The 21,637-nt window shown below is 43.4% G+C and overlaps 1 protein-coding gene across 1 annotated transcript; it reads left to right on the top strand.

Annotated features, from left to right (window-relative positions):
• The first annotated feature begins 152 nt into the window (after positions 1 to 152).
• On the top strand, positions 153 to 20,544 carry LOC143823240 (uncharacterized). The gene is made up of 5 exons (XM_077309417.1): positions 153 to 258; positions 3,285 to 3,512; positions 8,239 to 9,285; positions 17,237 to 17,626; positions 20,355 to 20,544. Exons 2-5 carry the CDS (start codon positions 3,510 to 3,512, stop codon positions 20,538 to 20,540), a joined length of 1,626 nt encoding a protein of 541 aa, XP_077165532.1. The 5' UTR covers positions 153 to 258; positions 3,285 to 3,509; the 3' UTR covers positions 20,541 to 20,544.
• Positions 20,545 to 21,637: the final 1,093 nt, after the last annotated feature.

Raw genomic sequence — 21,637 nt, 5'->3', positions numbered from 1 at the left:
TTCATGTTGCTAAGAGCCCTTTGTAAATTGTCATTTAAGAGTCATTGTCAATTTTTTTTTAAGGCTAGAAATTGGTCCTTGTACCTAGTGTGTCTGTGTGTCACTACCCATGTCTCACTGCTTGACACAAAGGCCACAACTCTCACATACTGTTGCCAGCATCAGTTCTTACTAGGGTTTCCAATAAGCCTGAAGAAAAAGTGACCTGTTTCTTTAAGAGGTTAAATGTGTGGAATTCAGCAGTCAAAGCTTTTTGTGGTATGGAAGCAAATAACATAGCATTAAGCCTTTGTTAAAAGGATGGCATTTTAATTTTCTCCCAGTAACCCTAATTCCTACCATAGTTTAAGTGTACAGGGAGTATTTTTACTAAGAGACATTTGGTTATTGTGGAGCCTTCCAATGGAGAAAGAGACTATCAGATGGAGGAAGAAGTCAGAGGAAGACCTAGCAAGACCCCTCTTGTATGCTTGTAAAATCCCTGTTCTCACTTTAATGTCATGGAACTACAAAAGAGGGAACAAAGTGACCCAACCAGTGTATACAAGCTAGGAACATAAAAGGTTGAACAGCAGCAGAATATGCATTAAATATTAAAATGCATATATTTATTTCAAGACATGTGCACATATAAAACAAAAATATCAGCATATATCATGAACTATTGCACAAATCCAAAACATTTTGACACATGGATAAATGACAAGAAACCAGATAACCAAGTGTGTTTCAACCCCCTTTGGAGGGGTTCAGTGGTCTAATATTTAAATGCACTCATGTGATGTAATGTTGTTGTTGTTATGTGCGAAGTCGTGTCCGACCCATCGCGACCCCATGGACAATGATCCTCCAGGCCTTCCTGTCCTCTACCATTCCCCGGAGTCCATTTAAGTTTGCACCTACTGCTTCAGTGACTCCATCCATCCACCTCATTCTCTGTCGTCCCCTTCTTCTTTTGCCCTCGATCTCTCCCAGCATTAGGCTCTTCTCCAGGGAGTCCTTCCTTCTCATGAGGTGGCCAAAATATTTGAGTTTCATCTTCAGGATCTGGCCTTCTAAGGAGCAGTCAGGGCTGATCTCCTCTAGGACTGACTGGTTTGTTCGCCTTGCAGTCCAAGGGACTCGCAAGAGTCTTCTCCAGCACCAGAGTTCAAAAGCCTCAATTCTTTGACGCTCGGCCTTCCTTATGGTCCAACTTTCGCAGCCATACATTGCAACTGGGAAGACCATAGCCTTGACTAAACGCACTTTTGTTGGCAGGGTGATGTCTCTGCTTTTTAGGATGCTGTCTAGATTTGCCATAGCTTTCCTCCCCAGGAACAAGCGTCTTTTAATTTCTTTGCTGCAGTCCCCATCTGCAGTGATCTTGGAGCCCAGGAAAATAAAATCTGTCACTATCTCCATTTCTTCCCCTTCTATTTGCCAGGAATTGAGAGGGCCGGATGCCATGATCTTTGTTTTCTTGATGTTGAGTTTCAAGCCAACTTTGGCACTCTCCTCCTTCACCCGCATCAACAGGCTCTTTAGTTCCTCTTCACTTTCTGCCATTAGAGTGGTATCATCTGCATATCTGAGGTTGTTGATATTTCTCCCTGCAATCTTGATCCCAATTTGTGACTCCTCTAATCCCGCATTTCTCATGATGTGCTCTGCATACAAGTTAAATAGGCAAGGCGACAGTATACAGCCTTGCCGAACTCCTTTCTCAATTTTGAACCAGTCAGTGATTCCATGTTCAGTTCTCACTGTTGCTTCTTGACCTGCATATAAATTTCTCAAGAGACAAATAAGATGCTCTGTTATTCCCATCTCTTTAAGAACTTGCCACAATTTGTTGTGTTCCACACAATCAAAGGCTTTAGCATAGTCAATGAAGCAGAAGTAGACGTTCTTCTGGTACTCCCTAGCTTTCTCCATGATCCAGCGTATGTTGGCAATTTGATCTCTACATGTGATGTAATACTGGGGACTATAAGGTGGTAAACAATATGAATGGAGAGGCTCCCACACTAAGTGTCCTCATATATCTCTTGGAGCTCCCCAATTAGAATATTTATTCTTCAAAGTGCCACCCTTATAGAAGTCCTCTCTGAGCCTCATGTGTCTTTCCATGGATAGAAGGATTTCTGCCTGTAGGGTGCAACTTCCTTGTTTCCAAACACCTCCCAAGGTTGCTCCAAGAGTTCCCCTGTCCCCCTGAAGCAGCATTTCAGGGGTGTTTTGGGCTGCGGCAGGAAGGGTGAGGCAGGTTGTTCACCATGGCCAGAAATCTTTCCAGGCATGGAAATGCTCAGCTGGATCCAGGCCATTTTGATTTCCAAACCAATTTTTGAATCACAGAACAATAGCCACTTTTATTTCAACCTACCAACCAGAATAGCTGTGCTACGATGACAGGGGTGGAGCTCTGCCACAATTGCTAAGAGCCTAGGAATAAAACTTCCCCATTTAGAGGCAGATTACCAGAAGCAGGCACAAACCACAGGGAATGGCTGTCCCCACATGCCCTACCCTCGAGACTCCCAGAAGCCTCTAGTTATCTACTGCTGAAGATAAGGTTGTCAATTGACCGGCTCAGCTCAGCCATCTCTCGCTCCTTTCACTGCAGTGAGCTGCACTTAGCCACTGAAGCTTTTCTCAACATAGAGATAAGCACTGTCATTTCCTAATGACTTCATTTCAAGAACCTATTCAGGATGTAGAAACAAGAGCAGCCCTCAAACTGGTGAGCTTGAAACACTGAGAATGTATATTTTAGATTATTGTATAATTTTTTGGGACTGCAAGGGAAAGAAACCGGTCAGTCCTAGAGGAGATCAGCCCTGACTGCCCTTTAGAAGGCCAGATCCTGAAGATGAAACTCAAATACTTTGGCCACCTCATGAGAAGGAAGGACTCCCTGGAGAAGAGCCTAATGCTGGGAGTGATCGAGGGCAAAAGAAGAAGGGGACGACAGAGAATGAGGTGGATGGATGGAGTCACTGAAGCAGTAGGTGTGAACTTAAATGGACTCCAGGGAATGGCAGAGGACAGGAAGACCTGGAGGATCATTGTCCATGGGGTCGCAATGGGTCGGACATGACTTCGCACCTAACAACAACAACAATATATTTTTTTATTATTGTGACCTGCCTTGGGATCTTTGAGTGAAGGGCAGGATATACATTTCTAAATAAATAAAGTCTGATGTTATCACAACTGCTGAATATTTCACCCTGCTTTTCAATAAGGCTAACAAGTAAAAACAGTATAGCAAGCTAAGCTCAAGGAAAAAATCATTTCAGAGCAGAGGAGATGGAAACCCTAGCAACAGAATGTCAGAGGACTGCAATGGAGTGAAGTGGCTGTGGAATTTGATGACATCATCAAGACCGTTGGCCTAGAATTTGGATTTGAATGGTCTGGATTTGCAAACTGAAAGACCGGTATCTGCGCAAGACACAAGTGGGCGGGCTGGCAAATAGTGCCTCTGATTGGTTTGCCTTTCTGATTTTGTACCAAAGTTCTCCATGGTAAGTATTTAGCCGTCATCTTCTATTGCTAGTAGCTTATGGGAACTTTTAACCCATTCATCTCCTTTTGGCATTTGTGGATGCTTGTGAAGTCCCAGAACACAGTATTTCCCCCTAAATTCCCTTGAGGTTGGATGAAGGTCATGGCCAAAGTATTATGCCTATTACACTTGATTATTTCTGGGCCTTAAAGACCAAAAGGACTGTTCTAGGCCAGAGGGCTACTGCTTGTTCCTGAAAGAGAGTAGATGAATATCCCCCCCTTCCCCTCATAATATAATATGTGCTACAGGCATTCCATCCAGAAACCCAAACTTGTTAAAGACCAAACAGCATAATCTTTCCCCTTTCTTGAGCAGGGGTAATCATGCAAATTGGGTTTCTGTACATATGGGTATCCATGCGGAGCAGTCTTGTTGTAATGTTGTGCACAGTAGAGGAGGAAGCAATTACCTGCTGCTCCACCACAAAGATATCCGTCTCATTCCCTGTACTATTTTTGCATGCCTCCTTAACATATCTGCTTTCTCCTTCCAGGATTGTGTGTTTGAAGTTGTAGGATGATGATTTATTTTCTTAAGAAATGGTGAAACAACCAAGCCAATACATTTCAGAATCAGACTCACACAGAGCTGGAAAAGACCACAAAGAGTCATTCAGTCCAGTCACACACCCCACCCCTTCTTGGGGACTTAAAAATCACAAACTCCTGACAGGTGCATATCCAGTCTCCTCCTAAAAATTTCAACGGAGACTCTATCCCTACCCCAAGGCAGCATATTCCATCTATAAACAGCCTTCGCCATCAGAAAATGCTTTCTAATATTTAAGCAGAATTTCCTTTCCTCTAATTTGAATCCATTGAATCCCCTCTACAACATATCTACATTTAACATAGTTAAGCACAGGTATCTTATCACCCCTTGTCTTCCTCTTCTAGAAGCTACACATACCCAACTCTCTCAACCTTTCCTGGTAAGGCATAAATTTCAATTCCTCAGCTATCCTAGTCGCTCTTCTCTGAATACATTCCAACTAGTCAATATGCTTCTTGAACTGCCGTGACCAGAACTGGACACAGTATTCCAAATGAGGTCTAATATTATATATATAAATAAATAATCAATGCAGAATAGAATGGTATTATAACCTCCCTTGCTCTAGATTATCCTGTAAGTGTTTACACACTGCAATTTATTGGGAAAAATCAAGAAGACTTCAAGTAGATATATCTGGGTTATGCGAAACAGGCAGGATTATTTCCCGCTAAAAGTTTTATCTTGTGAAATTATGCAACAGCAACAACTATATAATGCTTTTCAGGAATGCTGAAGGATTTCCATATGTGCTCTTTAAAAAGGGAAAACTCTTCTGCAGAAACACTGTGGGTAGAAATACCAGACACCAAAAGCCCCTTAGTATTGGAGATATGCTATCATCACCACCTCCGCCCTCGAATCTCGAGGAGTTTCCCAGCCTGGATCTGGCAACCCAACTCTCCATTGCCCATTAGTGGCTGGGGGGGGGGGACGCCTAACAACCCTAGCTTCCCATGACCTAGTCTGAGATGTGGATGTTGTCACACCAACTGGAAGCAGAGTACATAGTGGCATTACGCTCAATTATATGTATGTGGGAAAGTACCAAGGAACTCCAACACTGTCATGTTCAACTTCAGAATAGGAAATTTCTTTAAAGTGAGAAATCTGGTAAAACAGTCAAGAGGGTCAAAGCTCTTGAAAAGGCTTCGGGTTTGCTCAAAACCTCAAAACGAGATCTTCAGAATGTATACTATGAGTCAGGAAAGGTAGTACAAACTACAAGAGGTCACCAGCATCGATAACAAGCAGAGTGAGGAAAGCTATGAAAAGGTTTATTTCGGAAAAATTAAGGGTTTTTCAAACAAAAACCAACATGAACTTTCAAAGGAAATAGAAGAAGGCAATGAGAGATTGGGAGGGGAGGATTCCTGAAAAGATATTTTCAGGAGGAGAAGAGGTGGAACTGAGACAAACAGTGATGATGAGGGAGGAAGTTCTAGAATTTATATACTGGAAATTACTGGGACCAGATAGTATCCATCCAAGAGGTCTTACAGAACTCAAATGTGAAACTGCTAATCTTCTAACTAAGATATGTAACATGTCCCTAAAATCAGCCTCTGTACCGGAGAACTGAAGGTGGCCAGTTTAACACCCAGTTTTAAACAAGGATCTGGGAACTTACAGGCCAATTAATTTAAAGTGTATTCCAGGTAAATTGATGGAAAGCTTCAGTAAAGAGAAAACTATCAAACATGCCCCCCCCCAAACCCCAACATGGCTTCTGCAAAAGTATGTCCTTTTAGAGATCATTGAAAGAGTTAATAAACATGTGGACAGGAGTGAGATAGTTGACATTGTTTATTTGGATTTCCAGAAAGCTTTTGACAAAGTATCCAATGCAACTAGAAAACTCTTATGCATTGGAAATTGGCTAAAAAAAAAAAACAGGAATGAGAGATAAGAATAAATGCCCAGTTCCCACAGGAGAGGTATGCGAATCTGTCTTGGGACTGGTGTCCTCAACTTGTTTATAAACAACCTAGATTTAGGGGTAAGTAGTGAGGTGGCTGAATTTGAAAATAACACCAAAGGGTCATTTGGTTAAACAAAAAATAGATTGCAAAAACATCTAAAAGGATCTCCTCACACTGGGGGAAATGGGCATTAAAAGGCAACTAAGATTCAATGTGAGCAAGTATAAAGTGGTGCACATTGGGGTAAATAATCTCAATGCCACATGCATACTGACGAGATCTGAACTGCCAGCATCAGACCAAGAAAGGCATCTTGAGGTGGTAGTGGACAGCTCGATGAAAACGTTGACCCAGGGTGCAGGTGCTGCAAAAAAGGCACATTCTGTGCTGGCTATAATTAGAAAAACTCCCTCCATCATACTGTCCTTATATAAGTCTATGATGAGACCACGCTTGGAATATTGTGTACAGTTCTCATCACTGCATTTGAAAAAGTGCATTGTAGAGCTAGAAAAGTTGCAACCAAAATGATCGGGGTGGGGTGGGGTAGAGCAGCTGTCTTGTGAGGACTGGTTAAAACTCGTCAGGCTGTTTAGTTTAGAAAAAAGACAAGGAACGGGAGACACAACAGAGATCTGCACAATTTTGCATGTTATGAAAATAGTAGAAAGGGGAGAGCCTTTCTCTAGCTCCTGTAATACTAGGACCTGGGGTCATTTACTGAAGCTAAAGGGTGGGAGATCCAGGACAAGCAAAAGGAACTGCTTCATCACAACCATATACTTAAATTGTGGAATTTGTTGTCACAGGATGTGATGGCTGCCAACTTGGGAGGCTTTAAAAATGAAGTGGGCTAATTCATGGAGGACAGGACTATCAATGGCTGCTAGCCATGATGGATATCTACTCCCCAGGATCAGAAGAAGTATACATCTTTACATCAGTTGCTGGGGAGCATAGGCAGGAGGGTGCTGTTGCTATGATCCTGTTTCTGGGCTTCCTAGAGCTTGTGAGCAGCTGGCTGTCCCATTACATGATGGGTCTTCGGTCTGATCCAGCATGGCTCTTCTTATCTTTTTATGTTCTTTCTTCTTGCAACCATCCTGTAAAGTAGAACCATGTTGTTGTTGTTGTTGTTGTTGTTGTTGTTGTTGTTGTTGTTGTTGTTAGGTGCAAAAGTCATGTCCGACCCATCGCAACCCTATGGACAATGATCCTCCAGGCCTTCCTGTCTTCTACCATTCCTCGAAGTCCATTTAAATTTACACCAACTGCTTCAGTGACTCCATCCAGCCACCTCATTCTCTGACGTCCCCTTCTTCTTTTGCCCTCAATCACTCCCAGCATTAGGCTCTTCTCCAGGGAGTCCTTCCTTCTCATGAGGTGGCCAAAGTATTTGAGTTTCATCTTCAGGATCTGGCCTTCTAAGGAGCAGTCTGGGCTGATCTCCTCTAGGACTGACTGGTTTGTTCGCCTTGCAGTCCAAGGGACTCGCAAGAGTCTTCTCCAGCACCAGAGTTCAAAAGCCTCAATTCTTTGATGCTCAGCCTTCCTTGTGGTCCAACTTTCATACATTGCAACTGGGAAGACCATAGCTTTGACTAGCCACACTTTTGTTGGCAGGGACAGAACCGTGTCCATGTTATTAATGTTGGCTAAAGACAGTAGGTGTTCCTGAGACCACTATGCAAATTGATGATGGTTAACAAATGAGTAGGCCAGTGTTGTTGGCTTGGGAAGGAATTGCATTGTTTGCCAGATCTATATAGATCATCTTAAATAGGACCTGTGGTGCAGTCACACAAAAGCCACAGTCTTGCCATGCTGAAAATCAGTGTATTTGTCTAATATTTCATGTTTTCTGTGCATTCCTTCATTCCTTCTAGATTCACAGTGTAATCCTACCAATTCTGCATAGGAATGTTCTTTAATTGTCAGTTGTTCCTTTTTACATGCTAATCAAGTTTTCAAAGCACTGATGACTTCTTGTTCCCTTCTTATTCATCTTTGATCCTATTGATCACACAGCATTCCTTTTCTTTCTTGCCTGCCTTTTTCTCATTCTCTTTTTTGCCCTTATATTCATTTATACTGTTTATAATTAGACAAGTTATTTAGTGCAATGCTATTGTGCTGGCCTGGTATATTCAAGTTATGATTTTGGTGATTGTGCCCATTTGGAAATACATTTTTCATTCATTTCTCCAGGACACCACAGTTGATGCTTCGATGTCTGCACCCACCCCCTCTGCTGTTGCTGATGCTTTAGCCAATGGAGACCAGCGGATACCATTAGAAACCAGGCGGCAAATGGAAGCCGTAAACAGCCCTTTGCAACTAGAAGTGATTGCCAAAGAGGACAACAAAGAAGATGGTAAAGAAAAGGAGCAGAAGGACACCCAGCAGGCCCAAGGAGTTGATGGTGATCTTGAGAAGATGCGGATAGACTTTGAGCTGACCGTGCTGAAGCACCAGCATGAGGAGAATGAGAAACAACGGCAGCACGAGGAAAAGATGGAGCTCATGAAGCAGCAGACACCATCTAGAACGCTGTCTAGAGGGGAAGAGGAGCAACTGGGCAGCAGACTGGACCCAATAACGGAGATAGAGTTGGAGAAGATGCGCATGGAGTTTGAACTGGCCAAGCTGAAGCATATCTCTGAGGAGAATGAGAGGCAGAGGCAGCATGAGCAGAAGACTTATGAGGACAAGGAAAAGCAGCGGCAGCATGAAGAGAAAATGGAGCAGATGCGCCAGCGCCAAGGCCTGCTTCGAGCCTCAAACCAAAAGGCTTCTTCTGATTGTAAGGTAGAAGCCATGTCGGAGACAGCTTCTGCGGCCTTTGCTGAAGTGGGGAAGGTGAGGATAGAGGTCCAGCTGGCCATGCAGGTATACTTGCCAGAGATGAACGAAAAGAAGTCACCATGTGAGCAGAGTGGGTGTAAGGAAATCCCAAACCTCGAGCAGCAAGGGAAAAGTAGCCCTGAGGATGGAAAGCCGCAAGTGCCACCAGCACAGCAAGAGGCTGACGGGGTGACAGAACACCTGGGCCTGCGGGTGCCCCGTATTGTGGTAAGTGGGGCAGAACCAGTGTGGTCAGCCAGCAGGTTGGACTTAGCCATTGAGACCGAGCTGGAGAAGAGGCGGATGGAGTTTGAACTGACGAGGCTGAAATACGAACATGAAGACAACGAACGGCAGCGCCAACATGAAGAGAAGATGGAACAGCTGCGGCAGCAGGCACTCCCTAGAGAGGTAAAGCAGGATGTGGAATAGGAATAAGGGAAGATGGGAGGCTGCATCCCCTTTCCCATCATTCAACTAAGTGAGGCAAGGAGGGGAAAACATCCATTTTGCGAGGTGCTTCCACACCAGGACAACTCTCCATTTTGATCTCATTGCCACTGCATGCATGCACACACACACACACACACACACACACACACACCCTTGTTTCAGCAAATGTGTTCTAAACACTCCTACCAATATAATGGGTTAAGAATGCTGCAGACTTAAGTGTCTTTGCACTTATGTTAAAAGTTACCAGTGTAAAAATGATTATTTATATGTCTTGTGTTTAATGATCCAAGTGCTTATACAAAAAACGTCCTCTTTGGGGGTGGTGCTTCTGAGACTCGAGGGGCATTATGGTTTTCTGCTTCCAGAAGCAGCGTTTCTACAGGCCTGGGAATACAGCCACCACCTCCACCCGTAGAAATATTTATCTCAAAGTTCCCTCAAGGTTTCCACCCTGGTCAGGGTCTGTTTATTGAACAAATGGTTCTGACCATTGTTATTTTAATTATTGTGTTTTAACTATGGTGTTGTGAATGGCCCCAGCTGGCTTGCCAGGAGGGGCTGCATAAAAATCCAAGAACAAGCAAATTTTCTTTTTAAATAAGACATCTGGAGGAGGAGGGGGTAAGCTACTCTCCAGAATCCCTTGCTAATTGGGGGTGGATGTTGTGTGGACCTTTTTGTTACATCATTCAATCAAATGTATTATTAAAAGTGCAAGGTTCTGCTATAAACAGGAGGTATAAATTGCTTGTATTCTATTAGCATATTAATTCTTGCTCATGTATTGAGGCATCAAGAGTATTTCCCATTGCAAAACGTGGGCCCCTGTGGGTATTATTCTTCTGTGATGACACTGAACTGGTCAGATCTGATTCTCTGTCTGAACACCTTATAAATTGCATACATCTTTTTTATTTCTCCCCACAGTCTGAATGAAGATTGCATGTCGTGACCATTGGTTGCCTTCCTTTAACATGCTGGGTTAATAGTGGATGCACACGGAATGACTTCCTTATGACTGAAAACCTCTTCTCTGTATTGCCAGCATTATATTATACCTTATTGAACCGCTGCAGTATCTCTTGCCTTGTGTCTTCCTTAATGAGTTGGGTACAGAGCAAGTATGTTTTGTCCTCAGATCTGAGTTGCCCATGCATAGTTCCTAATTTAATCATGATTTTAATAGTAGAATCCGCAAATGATTTTGACAGTCATCCACCAGTACTGCATTTCAGAATTGGCCCGCAGTGCCGGAAACACAGGCCAGACAGCGAATGCTCTCCCGGAACGTGGGGCACCCATAGTGCCGTTTCCCAAATATTCTAGAGGCACTATGGTTAAGATAATCCAACCTATCCTAAACAATAACATGGCATGTTAGCCATCTCCAGTTACCCTGGCTAAAACTAATCCTGATTAACTGAATTTGACAGCAGTCCCCAGAATCCAGTATAAATCACCTCTGAAAAATTCCACTTCTGGCCATACTCCACTTCTGGAAAACTTAGCCTTGGTCCTAGTGAACCTGGCTTACTGTATGGTCATTACACTCAAGAGTTCAACGAGCTGTTATCAGTTAATTTTAGCAGTAATCAAAGAATACAGGGGTTGGGGCAGTCTTTTAGATGTGCTGGATATAGACTATTTAGCACTCTGGTATACCATTAGCTCCTTGAACTACCCCCAGAATGCAATGGGGACTGATTTATAATGTGGTCCAACAACTCCCAACAGGTAGTGAGTTGCATCATTTTGTATCCAAATCCTTCTCAAAGGCAGTTCCACAGATAATACATTACTGAAGTCCTGTACCCCAGTCAAGGCTGGAGTCAAGGGTCAGTACAGAAGGGCATCTTCAGATGCCCCATGTCTAGCAGAGGGGCCACTGCAGATCATACATGTTTGGACTGTCCTCTACAGGAATGGAAGATCAATCCAGAAGCTCTTCCCAAGTCACAGAGACACATGCGGTGCTCTCCCACTTGGTGCTTAAGAAGAAAATGGGCTGTACATTTTTCCCCATCTTTAAAACTTGACACCTCTTTTGGAACCCCAACAGCATCAATGGGGCTAAAAGGAGTATGGAAGTGCTCCATTTTCTCCTCCAGTAAAGGGGCGGGGGGTGTATGTGCAGACTTGTATGAGGAAGTGGCATGCTCAGTGGGGAAGCACTGAATGGCATCTTGTCCAACCTCCTCCATCAAAAAGCCCTGGAGTACAGAAGAACAAAGGCTGGTCTGCAGCTGTGAGGAAATTCTACCAGCTGATGGACCCTGAATGTCCAAGCTGGGCAATTAATCCAGGAATTCCCCAAGCATATGAGCCAGAATGAACATTTCCCATCTTGTGTAATATTCCTCCTGTATCATCTCATTCCTAGAGCTATCTGTTTTTTGCCTATTTTAAAAGAATGTTTTCTGTTTAAAAAAGAATATTCCATAAACCCAACATTCTCATCCCTGTAAAAAAAAATCTTTCAGAAAGTGCCACTGATGACTGGTGCTAATTCACAATGACAGCTACAATAAGTCAGATTATCAAACTCCTTTGCATGTGTTTTGTTCACATTTGCCTGGGATCAGGTGAAAGCCATGATTTTGATGACATTTGGGGGTAATTCTCAAATCACTCAGATTCCAGTGATGCGAAGTAATGATCTTTTCTCAGTGGCAATATGAGCCACCTCCCACTCTTCAGATGTTGCTGGGCCACTGTTTGGTGTAGTGGTTAGGAGTGCGGACTGCTAATCTGGCATGCCAGGTTCGAATCTGCGCTCCCCCACATGCAACCAGCTGGGTGACCTTGGGCTCGCCATGGCACTGATAAAACTTTTCTGACCAGGCAGAGATATCAGGGCTCTCTCAGCCTCACCCACCCCACAGGGTGTCTGTTGTGGGGAGAGGAATGGGAAGGCGACTGTAAGCCGCTTTGAGCCTCCTTCGGGTAGGGAAAAGTGGCATATAAGAACCAACTCTTCTTCTTCTTCTAATATCTGTAGCTGGGTGAGTGTGCACCTGTTGTGGGGGGGGGGAGGGGTGAGCAGACAAATTCCTGCGGACACTTCTGCTAGTTCCATGCAAATTACTAGAATGACAACAGCAGCGTGGCCCATTTCACTCTTTTGCAAGCTATAACAATTCCTGCAAAGACTGCATGGTTCCTCCCTCTTCTAAGGACAGCAGGTCTTTATATGTATATAAGTACCTCGTTATGTATTTTGTAAATAAAAATCTTCATAGGAGAATCCACATTTTAAAAGTTTTCCAGCATGAGGAGATATTACTTGACCCACAACAGGCCTATAGGTTGGCATTGTAAATGCTGGTGTTACAGGGAGACCTTGGATAGCAGCCACGGAAGTAATATTCCCCCCCCCCTTTTAAAGCTCTTGTATTCAGGTCACAAAATGGTGACTGTTTCTCCACATATCTGTATGCACAGTCTTCTTAAAGGGCAAAAAAACCACAGCCACAAGTGGCATTTCAGCATTTCCCCCATTATCCACGAGCCTTCTCCTTCTTTGATGAGGGAGGGGGAGGCGGTTTTATATACACACACGTACACAGAGATAGTTGCTGAAGCCATGAGAGGGAAGATGAAAAGTTGTTCATGACTCGGAAATAAAGCAATGCTTTGTGAAGAGCAACGGAAAGGAAGACAAGATAAATGTGATGCTAGCTGAGACACTCAATATGCCTTAGGCTGCATCTTCTAACAAGGGGGTCTTTTGTCTTTGTGACAAACCGTCTGCAGTGAATGAAAAAAGACAGCAGTCCCATTCAAGATAGACTCTGCCCATTACATATACAGCTGGTCACAAAGATAATGAGGACAGAGGACAAGAGGAAGTGGCGGTCATTGTTCCAAAATATGGAGTTACATTGGATATATCCTCCAATGAAGACAAGGAAAGAACATGGACTTAACACCACCCATGTATGACATTAAGGCCATAGTTCTTCACAAATACATACCACCACACAGCTCAAAAGACCATTGGGCAATGATTTGAAATGACCCTAGGCTGTATATATTGTCAACCAAGACAAAAAAAGAAGCCTTCTGAGCTTCAATTGTGTAAATTCTGATGGTGGCACTTTTGGTGATGCTCCAGTACCTTAAGCTAGAATCCTGATATCTGCTTACTTCTATCCATGGAAGCAGCAAGGATAAGCAGAGCACTAGAATCTGCTCACTTCCCTCCATAAAGGCAGTAAAGACAAGCAGAGCACGAAGAATACTTTATGAATACGGAAGCTTTTTACAGAAGCAGTTTCCATGTTTTCATAACCAATCCATATAGTAATGACAAGAGGAAACATCTTTTAACTAAAATCTTTTGACATTCTTTCAATAATAAGAGTTGTTTATGACAACTCAATCTAGCAGCTCACATTTTTAATTTTTCTGCTCAAGACACTATAACCTGAGAAGCCCAGAAATATAACTACGGCCTATATGTGAACATTGGGTGCCGTAATGTGAGATATGGACTATACACTCCATGTTTAATAACAGAGTGCTACTGGTTGCTAAGAGATTACGCTTCATTCTCTTTGCTTCTAAGTCTTCAGGGCCAAAGAAAAGAGAACTGATGAGATGTAGTGGTTAAGAGTGGTAGCCTCTAACCTGGAGAACCATGTTTGATTTCCCACTCCTCCTCCTAAAGCCTGCTGGGTGACCTTGGGCCAGTCACAGTTCTCTCAGGGCTCTCAACCTCACCTACATCATAGGGTGACTGTTGTGGGGAGAGGAATAGGAGGCAATAATAAGCTGTGTAGGATAGAGAAAAGCAGGGTGAAAAACAACTCTTTTTTCTTTTTCTTCTACTTTGCAAACTGCAACTTTTCAAGAACTATTCTGTGTATTCAGCAGAGTTTGCCAAGGAAAGGTCTCTCATCATAGCAATTCTACTCCAGAAGAACACATGTGATGTGCTTGAACCTCTTCCTATAGTCAGCCTCTTCCTTCCTCGTCCAGCCAGTGCAACAATTAGGAGAAACAACCCTGGAACAATTAGAGATGGAGGGAGCCAATGGTCCTGCCACAGGGACAACAAAGATGGTCAACAAGGAACATCTGGTAACAGACCAAAACCTGAATTTTGGAGAGTAGAGAAAGACAAAAGAGATGAAGAAAGAGCTGGAAAGACACCATGATGGCACACACAAGAGGCCAAGGGGCAGAGTTCCAACTTCCATCATCATCAGATATTGCCAAACTAATCTGAGATGAGTGACAATTGGAGTGAAATTAGTGTAGAATTCCAAACTTTTTTTTAAGTGTGAGTTCTTTTAAAAGATCCTCGCTGGGGACTCTCCACTGGCCCACTACTGGATATGAAACCCATAAGTCCAGAGCCATGCCTTGTGGACTGATCAGCTCTGGGGCATAAGGTCAAGTGGCATGGGTTTAGCTCTATACCTGATACTACCAGTGAACAACAAGCTTGTTACAACAGCAGGTAGGAGGTGATGTCACAGAGCAGAATCTATTACATCAGTCTGAAGTTGACCTTATAAGGCTGGCTTTCTTGGTTTGCTTTTTGCATGACCCCTGTGCCTCTCTCTGGTGCTGCATGGGACGGGCACAGAGGTGCGTGATGGGAAACTGAAATGCTAGTGAAACTGAAGACTGCCTTGTGTGGTGTTAAGCCTGGCTTTCCACAGTTCCCATACCTCAAGCCTAAATCCCCCATGGTAAGACTTATTATTTGATTATAGTTATGTCCCACTGTTCATTCAGAAGACGCAGAGTTGCTTCTGTAGGGCTCGGATTAAAGTAGTCCCCCAGGCAGGTACCTGTTTAGCACTAACTGTATATTATGTATTTCCAGATAACTTTCTGTCATTGTTTTAATCTTGAGAACCGGCGGACGGGTTTTTTCACCAGGTGCCCAAGTGACACTGCAACATTCTGTCTTTCATCCAACTCAGCTATTATTGCCAAGTGAGCTCAACGCCAGCCTCTCTTTTTTAAAGTACTGAATTGTTGCTCATTTATCAATGCAATCATCATTTCCATAAGAACAAAAACATTTTAAAAGTTACTGCGAGGGATGGAAGGGAAGTTAGGCTGATGATGACATGCAAGCACCAGCCAACAGGTGCCTTCCGCAGGTTGATCATCTCATTCAAATGCCACCAAACTGAAAACTTGGGCAACCTTTTTAGGGACTCACGCCAGAACAGGATGTGTTTCCAAAGCAGAAAAAACACCTCCACTCTTCACATTTGTATGCATCATGATGAGGGCTGTTACTTCCCACAGTGGTCTACTGGTGTATCATTATTGCTTTAGACACATTACCCCACAGTAAAAGGTTTTTGAAAAAACAGGTCTAAATCATTATTGGCCCAGGGAATTGTATGAAATTGCTATGTATAGGGTTGCCAACTCCAGGCTGAGAGATCCCTGGATTTTGTGGGGGGGGGATAGAGTCTGTAGAGGGCAGGGCCTGGGAGGCAAAGAATCTCTGTAGGTATCTGGTTTAATTGCATACAATCCATTTTCTGAAACAGCCATCTTCTCCAGAGAGCTGTCCATTGCCTGGAGATCTCCAGCCCCCACCTGAAGGTTGGCAATCCTAACAAAGAATGACAGCCCCTCAATAAACTCTCGGGTTTCATTGTCAGATTGGAACTGCAAAAACAGAAAGGTTGTGAACCATCTGGCAGGCCTCACCAAATAGGCTGGAGTCCTGCTATCAGCCATAGTAAGCTGTAGGTTGTATAGGCATGGGTAAAAACAGGACAAGTAAGTTATCTATATTTATTATTTTTTAGAAGAGTTCTGTGCTTCCTTATCAGAGTTCTGTTCAAGACAGCTCACCATTAAAATTTATAACCTATCAATATAAAAACACCAAGCCATTTTTAAAAGCCATTGAAAGAATCCCAGGGACATAAACAGCATAAAATGATCTATACCTCAGTATACAAACAAACCACTAAAAAAGCCAGAAAGATAAAACCCATATATACAAGTCTGGGTTCAAAGATACATTTTGGTTTGACTCTGAAAATGCTAAAGTAGGTGCCAGGTGAACTTAAAGCCTGAGGGCATTCCAAGGTTTGCAGAAACGTCCTGTCTCTAGTTGCCACTCACTTCCCCTCTGAAGGTAAGGGCCGTGCTTGTGAGCACAGCTTAACTGGAGGACTGGGTAGTACAGGAAGAGATCGTCCTTCAGGTACCCTGGCCCCAAGCCATTTAGAGCTTTCAAAGGTAAGAACCAGCACTTTTTAGTCATGTCTGGAAACAGATAAGTAACCAGATCGCTCAGCACAGGAATGATACGACCCCTTTAACCATCTCCAGTAACCAATATTTTGTGTTATAAAAGAGATATTTGCCAGATTGACTAAATTGAAGAATCTGGGCATAATATACCAGCAGCATCTGGGCATAATACACCAGTTTGGTGTAGTGGTTAGGAGTGCGGACTTCTAATCCGGCATGCCGGGTTTGATTCTGCACTCCCCCACATGCAGCCAGCTGGGTGACCTTGGGCTCGCCACGGCACTGATCAAACTGTTTTGACTGAGCAGAGATATCAGGGCTCTCTCAGCCTCACCCACCTCACAGGATGTCTGTTGTGGGGAGAGGAAAGGGAAGGCGACTGTAAGCTGCTTTGAGCCTCCTTCGGGTAGAGAAAAGCTGCATATAAGAACCAACTCTTCTTCTTCTTCTTCTCTTCATCTCCAGCAGACAGGATTCAGGCAGCAGGTTGTATGAATGACCTCTGCCTATCCCCAGACAGCTGCTACCAGAGTAGATAATATCAAAAAGACCCATGGTCTAATTTAGTATAAGGCAGGATTATGTATGTTCACATGTTTATATAATGTTACTGTGCACTTAAACAGCCAGAACAGTTTCCCCTCACATGCCCTCCGTCTTGTGATAGGAGGACAATCTTGAAAACGCTTCATCTGCTCCAGACAACCAAACTGAGCCGACATCAGCACTCGATGATTTGACCGAGCCACCCTGTACCCCCAATGACATGACAGATACTCTCGACATCAGGGATGAGGAGGTACACATGAGGGCAAAGCCACAGGCAGCAGTGGACAACCTGCACCCTGGCCTTGCCACCACAGAGGGTGAGATGGATAGCTGGGTTCACATGGAACAACCAAGAAACAAACAGGCTCATGCGCTGGCAACCCAGCTGGAGAAGATGCGCCTTGACATGGAGCTCACCATGACACGCTACAGATATGAAGATAAGGAGAAACAGAGGGAGCATGAGGAGAAGATGGAAGAGTTACGCCTGCAGGTTCCAGAAACTCCAGTAAGTGTTGGCAGGTGGAAATCAAAAATCGGGGAGGGGGGAAAAGTATCAGGGTCATTTTTGTTTTATACTCTATAGACCTTAAAAGGTTTCATAGTCCCCAGAGAACTGTGAGGGAGGCAGAAATGGATTTCTAACATACAGTTCTCACCAAAACTGTAATGTCCAGGGATCTTCTACCAGTATTTATTAATTCATTAAAATATTTTTATATCCTACTTCCCTTGTGGATCAAAGCAACTTACAAATCATATTACAGTTTAAAAGCAACAGAATAAAACCCCAGATACCCCCTACTCCTAAGTTAACTTACCTATAAACAAATGAAAAAGTTTGAGTCCAGGGGCTCCTTTATGTCCAGCTAAGTTTACTTCTGGGTATAAACTTACATATGCACCCACGCTTCACTGAAACCGTTTTCCCCAAGCCTTACCAATAGGTAGAGAGTGGGAGGGGGTAGTTGCCAGGAAATTATCCTCCCCTTCCACCTATGCGTAAAGCTTGAGAAAAACTGTTTCAGTGTATCTGATGAAGTGACCCTGTACAAGGACAGCTTATACCCAGAACGAAATTCAGTTGGTTTTAAAGAGGCCCCAGGTCTCAAGCACTGTCCAGAGCAATATAGCTACCACCTTAATCTATATAACCCAGCCTTTCTCAACTTTTATCGTTGAGAAAACCATGAAACATTCTTCAGGCTTTGAGAAACCCCAGAAGTGGTGCAATTGTACAGAATATGTTTAGGAAACATAGCTGTTTACACGCCCACCCGGGGACCCTCCCCTTCCCACACCCTCCAGGCCCATCATTGGCCATATATGGTCATATCACTTGATAAATGTTTAACAAATTTTATTAGTTGTCTTGAACAGGAGAGGACTGGGGACATTAAAACAGCCCTGGAGCGAGCAGTCAGGGAACCCATGCAATACAAACAGTAGCCCTTAACTCAGTGGGCTCCTGGTCAGTATAGGTATCCTTCCTGTTAGGGTAGCAAACCATCCCACCACTTGGATCCTGAGCCCACTGATATAGCCACTGCTCTACACTGACTCTCCTTTCAAATTTAAGCTTAGAATGTTCTTCGAATTTGAGACTCTCCTAAATATATTCTACAACATGGACTTCCACTCCCTCCATTTGTTTGTCTGGGACATATGTGAAGGCTTTTGTGTGAGAATAGAGGTTAAAGCTTTCAGCAGGAAGGCTATCTAGTGTTTTTTCCCATGTCACACCCTCCCTAAATCTGTTGATGGCTTCAGACAGTGACCTAAAGGATAACAGCTTAGTATATCCGTTTCTAAGACACTGCTTGCAGAATCCATACTCAGGAGCTGACAAGAGACAGAGAAGGGAGTCTTGAAGTGGGTTCCACCATCTGCCACCCACTCACCATATGGTGCTGATTCAGAGCCTGATAGCCTAGAAAGGTATAAGGAGAGCCCTGCTGGATCAGACCAGTGGTCCAATTAGTGGAGCATCCTGTTTCACCTAGTGACCAACCAGTTGCCCTGGACTGCCAACAGGCAGGGGGAAATGCCACATGAATGACTAGTTCAGCAAATATGGAAAGAATAATTTTGTTCATTGCCCTTTACCAACAATGTCCCCTTCCCCCACAAAAAAAAATCCTAAAGAAAATGTAGAGGCCGATATAATTTGGCTTACATGGCTCTTGTCAACAGCTTAAAGCAATTAAAACTTCAAGCATATGCCTAATATAAAATGACTCACCTGGTGGAGAGAATCATCATCAAATAGAACTTGGGTAAATGAAAATATGTCCTTGGCTTGGGATGCTTGCAGGGACTTCTCTGGAGCCAGAGACTCACCATATGTTTTCACCTTGGAGAATTGAAGGTGGCATAATAGACACCTCCTTGCCATGGGGTGCACATACACTCCACTGTTGTTTCTGGGCCAGACTAGGTTTTACACATGGGGCTATGGTAACATTTCCAGGGCTTCTCTTCCTCCTGGTTGATTCTGTTTCAAATTAGACACACCACACAACCCCATTCCCAAGATGCTGCTTCTATCATAAGAAATATACAAATAAAGTAGCTGTCAAGAAAGAGTAAAAAAGCACTTCCCATTCTAACATTTCCAGTCACAGCCACCTGAAGCTGCTTTTCACTTATTTAAATTGATGGAACACCGGACGCAACTACAAACATTTCAGCCTTCTGTTCTGCAAGTTTTTGTATGTTTGATGTGCTAGCATGGTGTAGTAGTTAAGAGTGGTGACTTCTAATCTGGCAAGCCAGGTTTGATTCCCCGCTCCCCCATATACAGCCAGCTGAGTGACCTTGGGCTCACCACAGCACTGATAGAGCTATTCTGACAAAGCAGTAATATCAGAGCTCTCTCAGCCTCACCTACCTCACAGGGTGTCTGTTGTGGGGAGAGGAAAGGGAAGGCGATTGTAAGCCACTGGTAGAGAAAGAGGCATATAAAAACCCACTCCTCCTCCTCCTTCTATAATTGTAACCCCCCCCCCCAAGCAAAGAGCATACACACCACAGACAAAGATGGATTTGTTGTACCACCCTCAATTCCCTTTTATATATAAAATAAATTCTGCTATTGGAATAAATTATACAAATTTGATATAACTAGAAGCTTGATGAGGAATTTGAAAAAAGCCCTTCTCCTATGACTCATCTGGGACTTGCCACGTGTGCATCACATGGCCCTTTCATGTCTTTTATTTTCCTTTCTCCTACAGCCGCTGAGAGGAGGCCATCACCACCACCTTTTACCTCAGGATCAGTATACCTTGATCCTATACTGCTTCATCTTCATGCACCTCATCTGTATAGCAAGAGAGCTGATGTTCTTTCTCATTAAGAAGCATGACATTATTGCCATTAGTATCCTCATCATGTGTGCAATTAAAATGTTCTGGAAGTAAGGCATTTGGTGTGTGTGGCTTCTCTATGGTAGTTAAACCCAGCTTCAGAAACCAGTATCTAACTACATCACAGGCTTTAACTAATGCAATCTTCTACTTCGCTCTTCTGCCCCCATGGAAAAACAAGACAGCCCCTGTTATGTCAGACCAGTGGACCATATAGTCCAGCATTCTTTTCAACACAGTGGAAAGAATGGGGAACCAACAAACAGGGCATAGAAGCCAAGTGCATAGTATTCAATGCCTTTCCCTGATGCTGCTTCCGAGTACTGGTATGCAGAGATTTACTGCCTCTGAAAGTGCTAGTAGTAACCATTGATGGACCTGTCCTCGATTGATCTCATTCCTCCTTTTCAATCCACCTGTGTTCATGGCCATCACCGCATCCACTGCCGGTGAATTCACAATGTGTAATCACTTGTTCAGTGACTATTTCTTTTGGTTCCTCCTGAACTGATTGGTTATTAACTGTGTTGGGTGCCTCTGAATTCTAGCATTATGGTAGAGGAAGAATTTCTTTGTATTCACTGTCTGCCCTAACCTGAGCTGAATCTGCACGAAGCTTTTATTCCAATCCCAGGTTGATTCAGTCCCTGCCGTCTACATTTAATGCAATTTTAATTTTGATTTGGGGCAATTTAAATTTTTTATCTGCAACAAGCATGATTGATTTGGAATGACCCTACCTTTCCCCACAACATTCTGGATATAACCCTCGATATTTGAAAAATCAGAATGAGTAAAGGTGCAGCTCTCTGCTTTTCCCAAACTAACTTGCTGCCTCGAGCCTCCCAACACTATAGAAAAGCCCTGAAACCTAGTGCCTTAATCAGAGGGGGAAATGCTGTTGAATCTCAAGCTTATTTGAGTTTGACTTAGCTGAATAATAAAGTTATAGATTGTGCATCTGGTGGTAGCCAGAATGTTTATGTTAATTGTAGAATGCTTTTGCTAATCTTGAGAATTGCTTTAGCATCACCTGATTAGTGATGCACCCGTCAAGTATGCTTTTGTCAAGATGCTTTGTAGAAGTGTGGTCAAGTGATCTATAAGACAGATGGTTGTTTATATAGAATCCGACTCTGAAAACCTAAGCA

This window comes from Paroedura picta, chromosome 1, assembly GCF_049243985.1.
Source record: "Paroedura picta isolate Pp20150507F chromosome 1, Ppicta_v3.0, whole genome shotgun sequence".
NCBI classification, from domain to species: Eukaryota; Metazoa; Chordata; class Lepidosauria; order Squamata; family Gekkonidae; genus Paroedura; species Paroedura picta.
Note: the sequence above shows the minus strand (reverse complement) of the source record. Positions and strands in the feature narration are given on the sequence as shown.

Excerpts from the sequence above, each read along its gene's own strand:
- LOC143823240 (XM_077309417.1), top strand. Across the intron at positions 9,286-17,236 it reads AGCAGGCACTCCCTAGAGAG|GAGGACAATCTTGAAAACGC; the intron begins GTAAAGCAGGAT and ends GTCTTGTGATAG. Across the intron at positions 17,627-20,354 it reads TGCAGGTTCCAGAAACTCCA|CCGCTGAGAGGAGGCCATCA; the intron begins GTAAGTGTTGGC and ends TTTCTCCTACAG.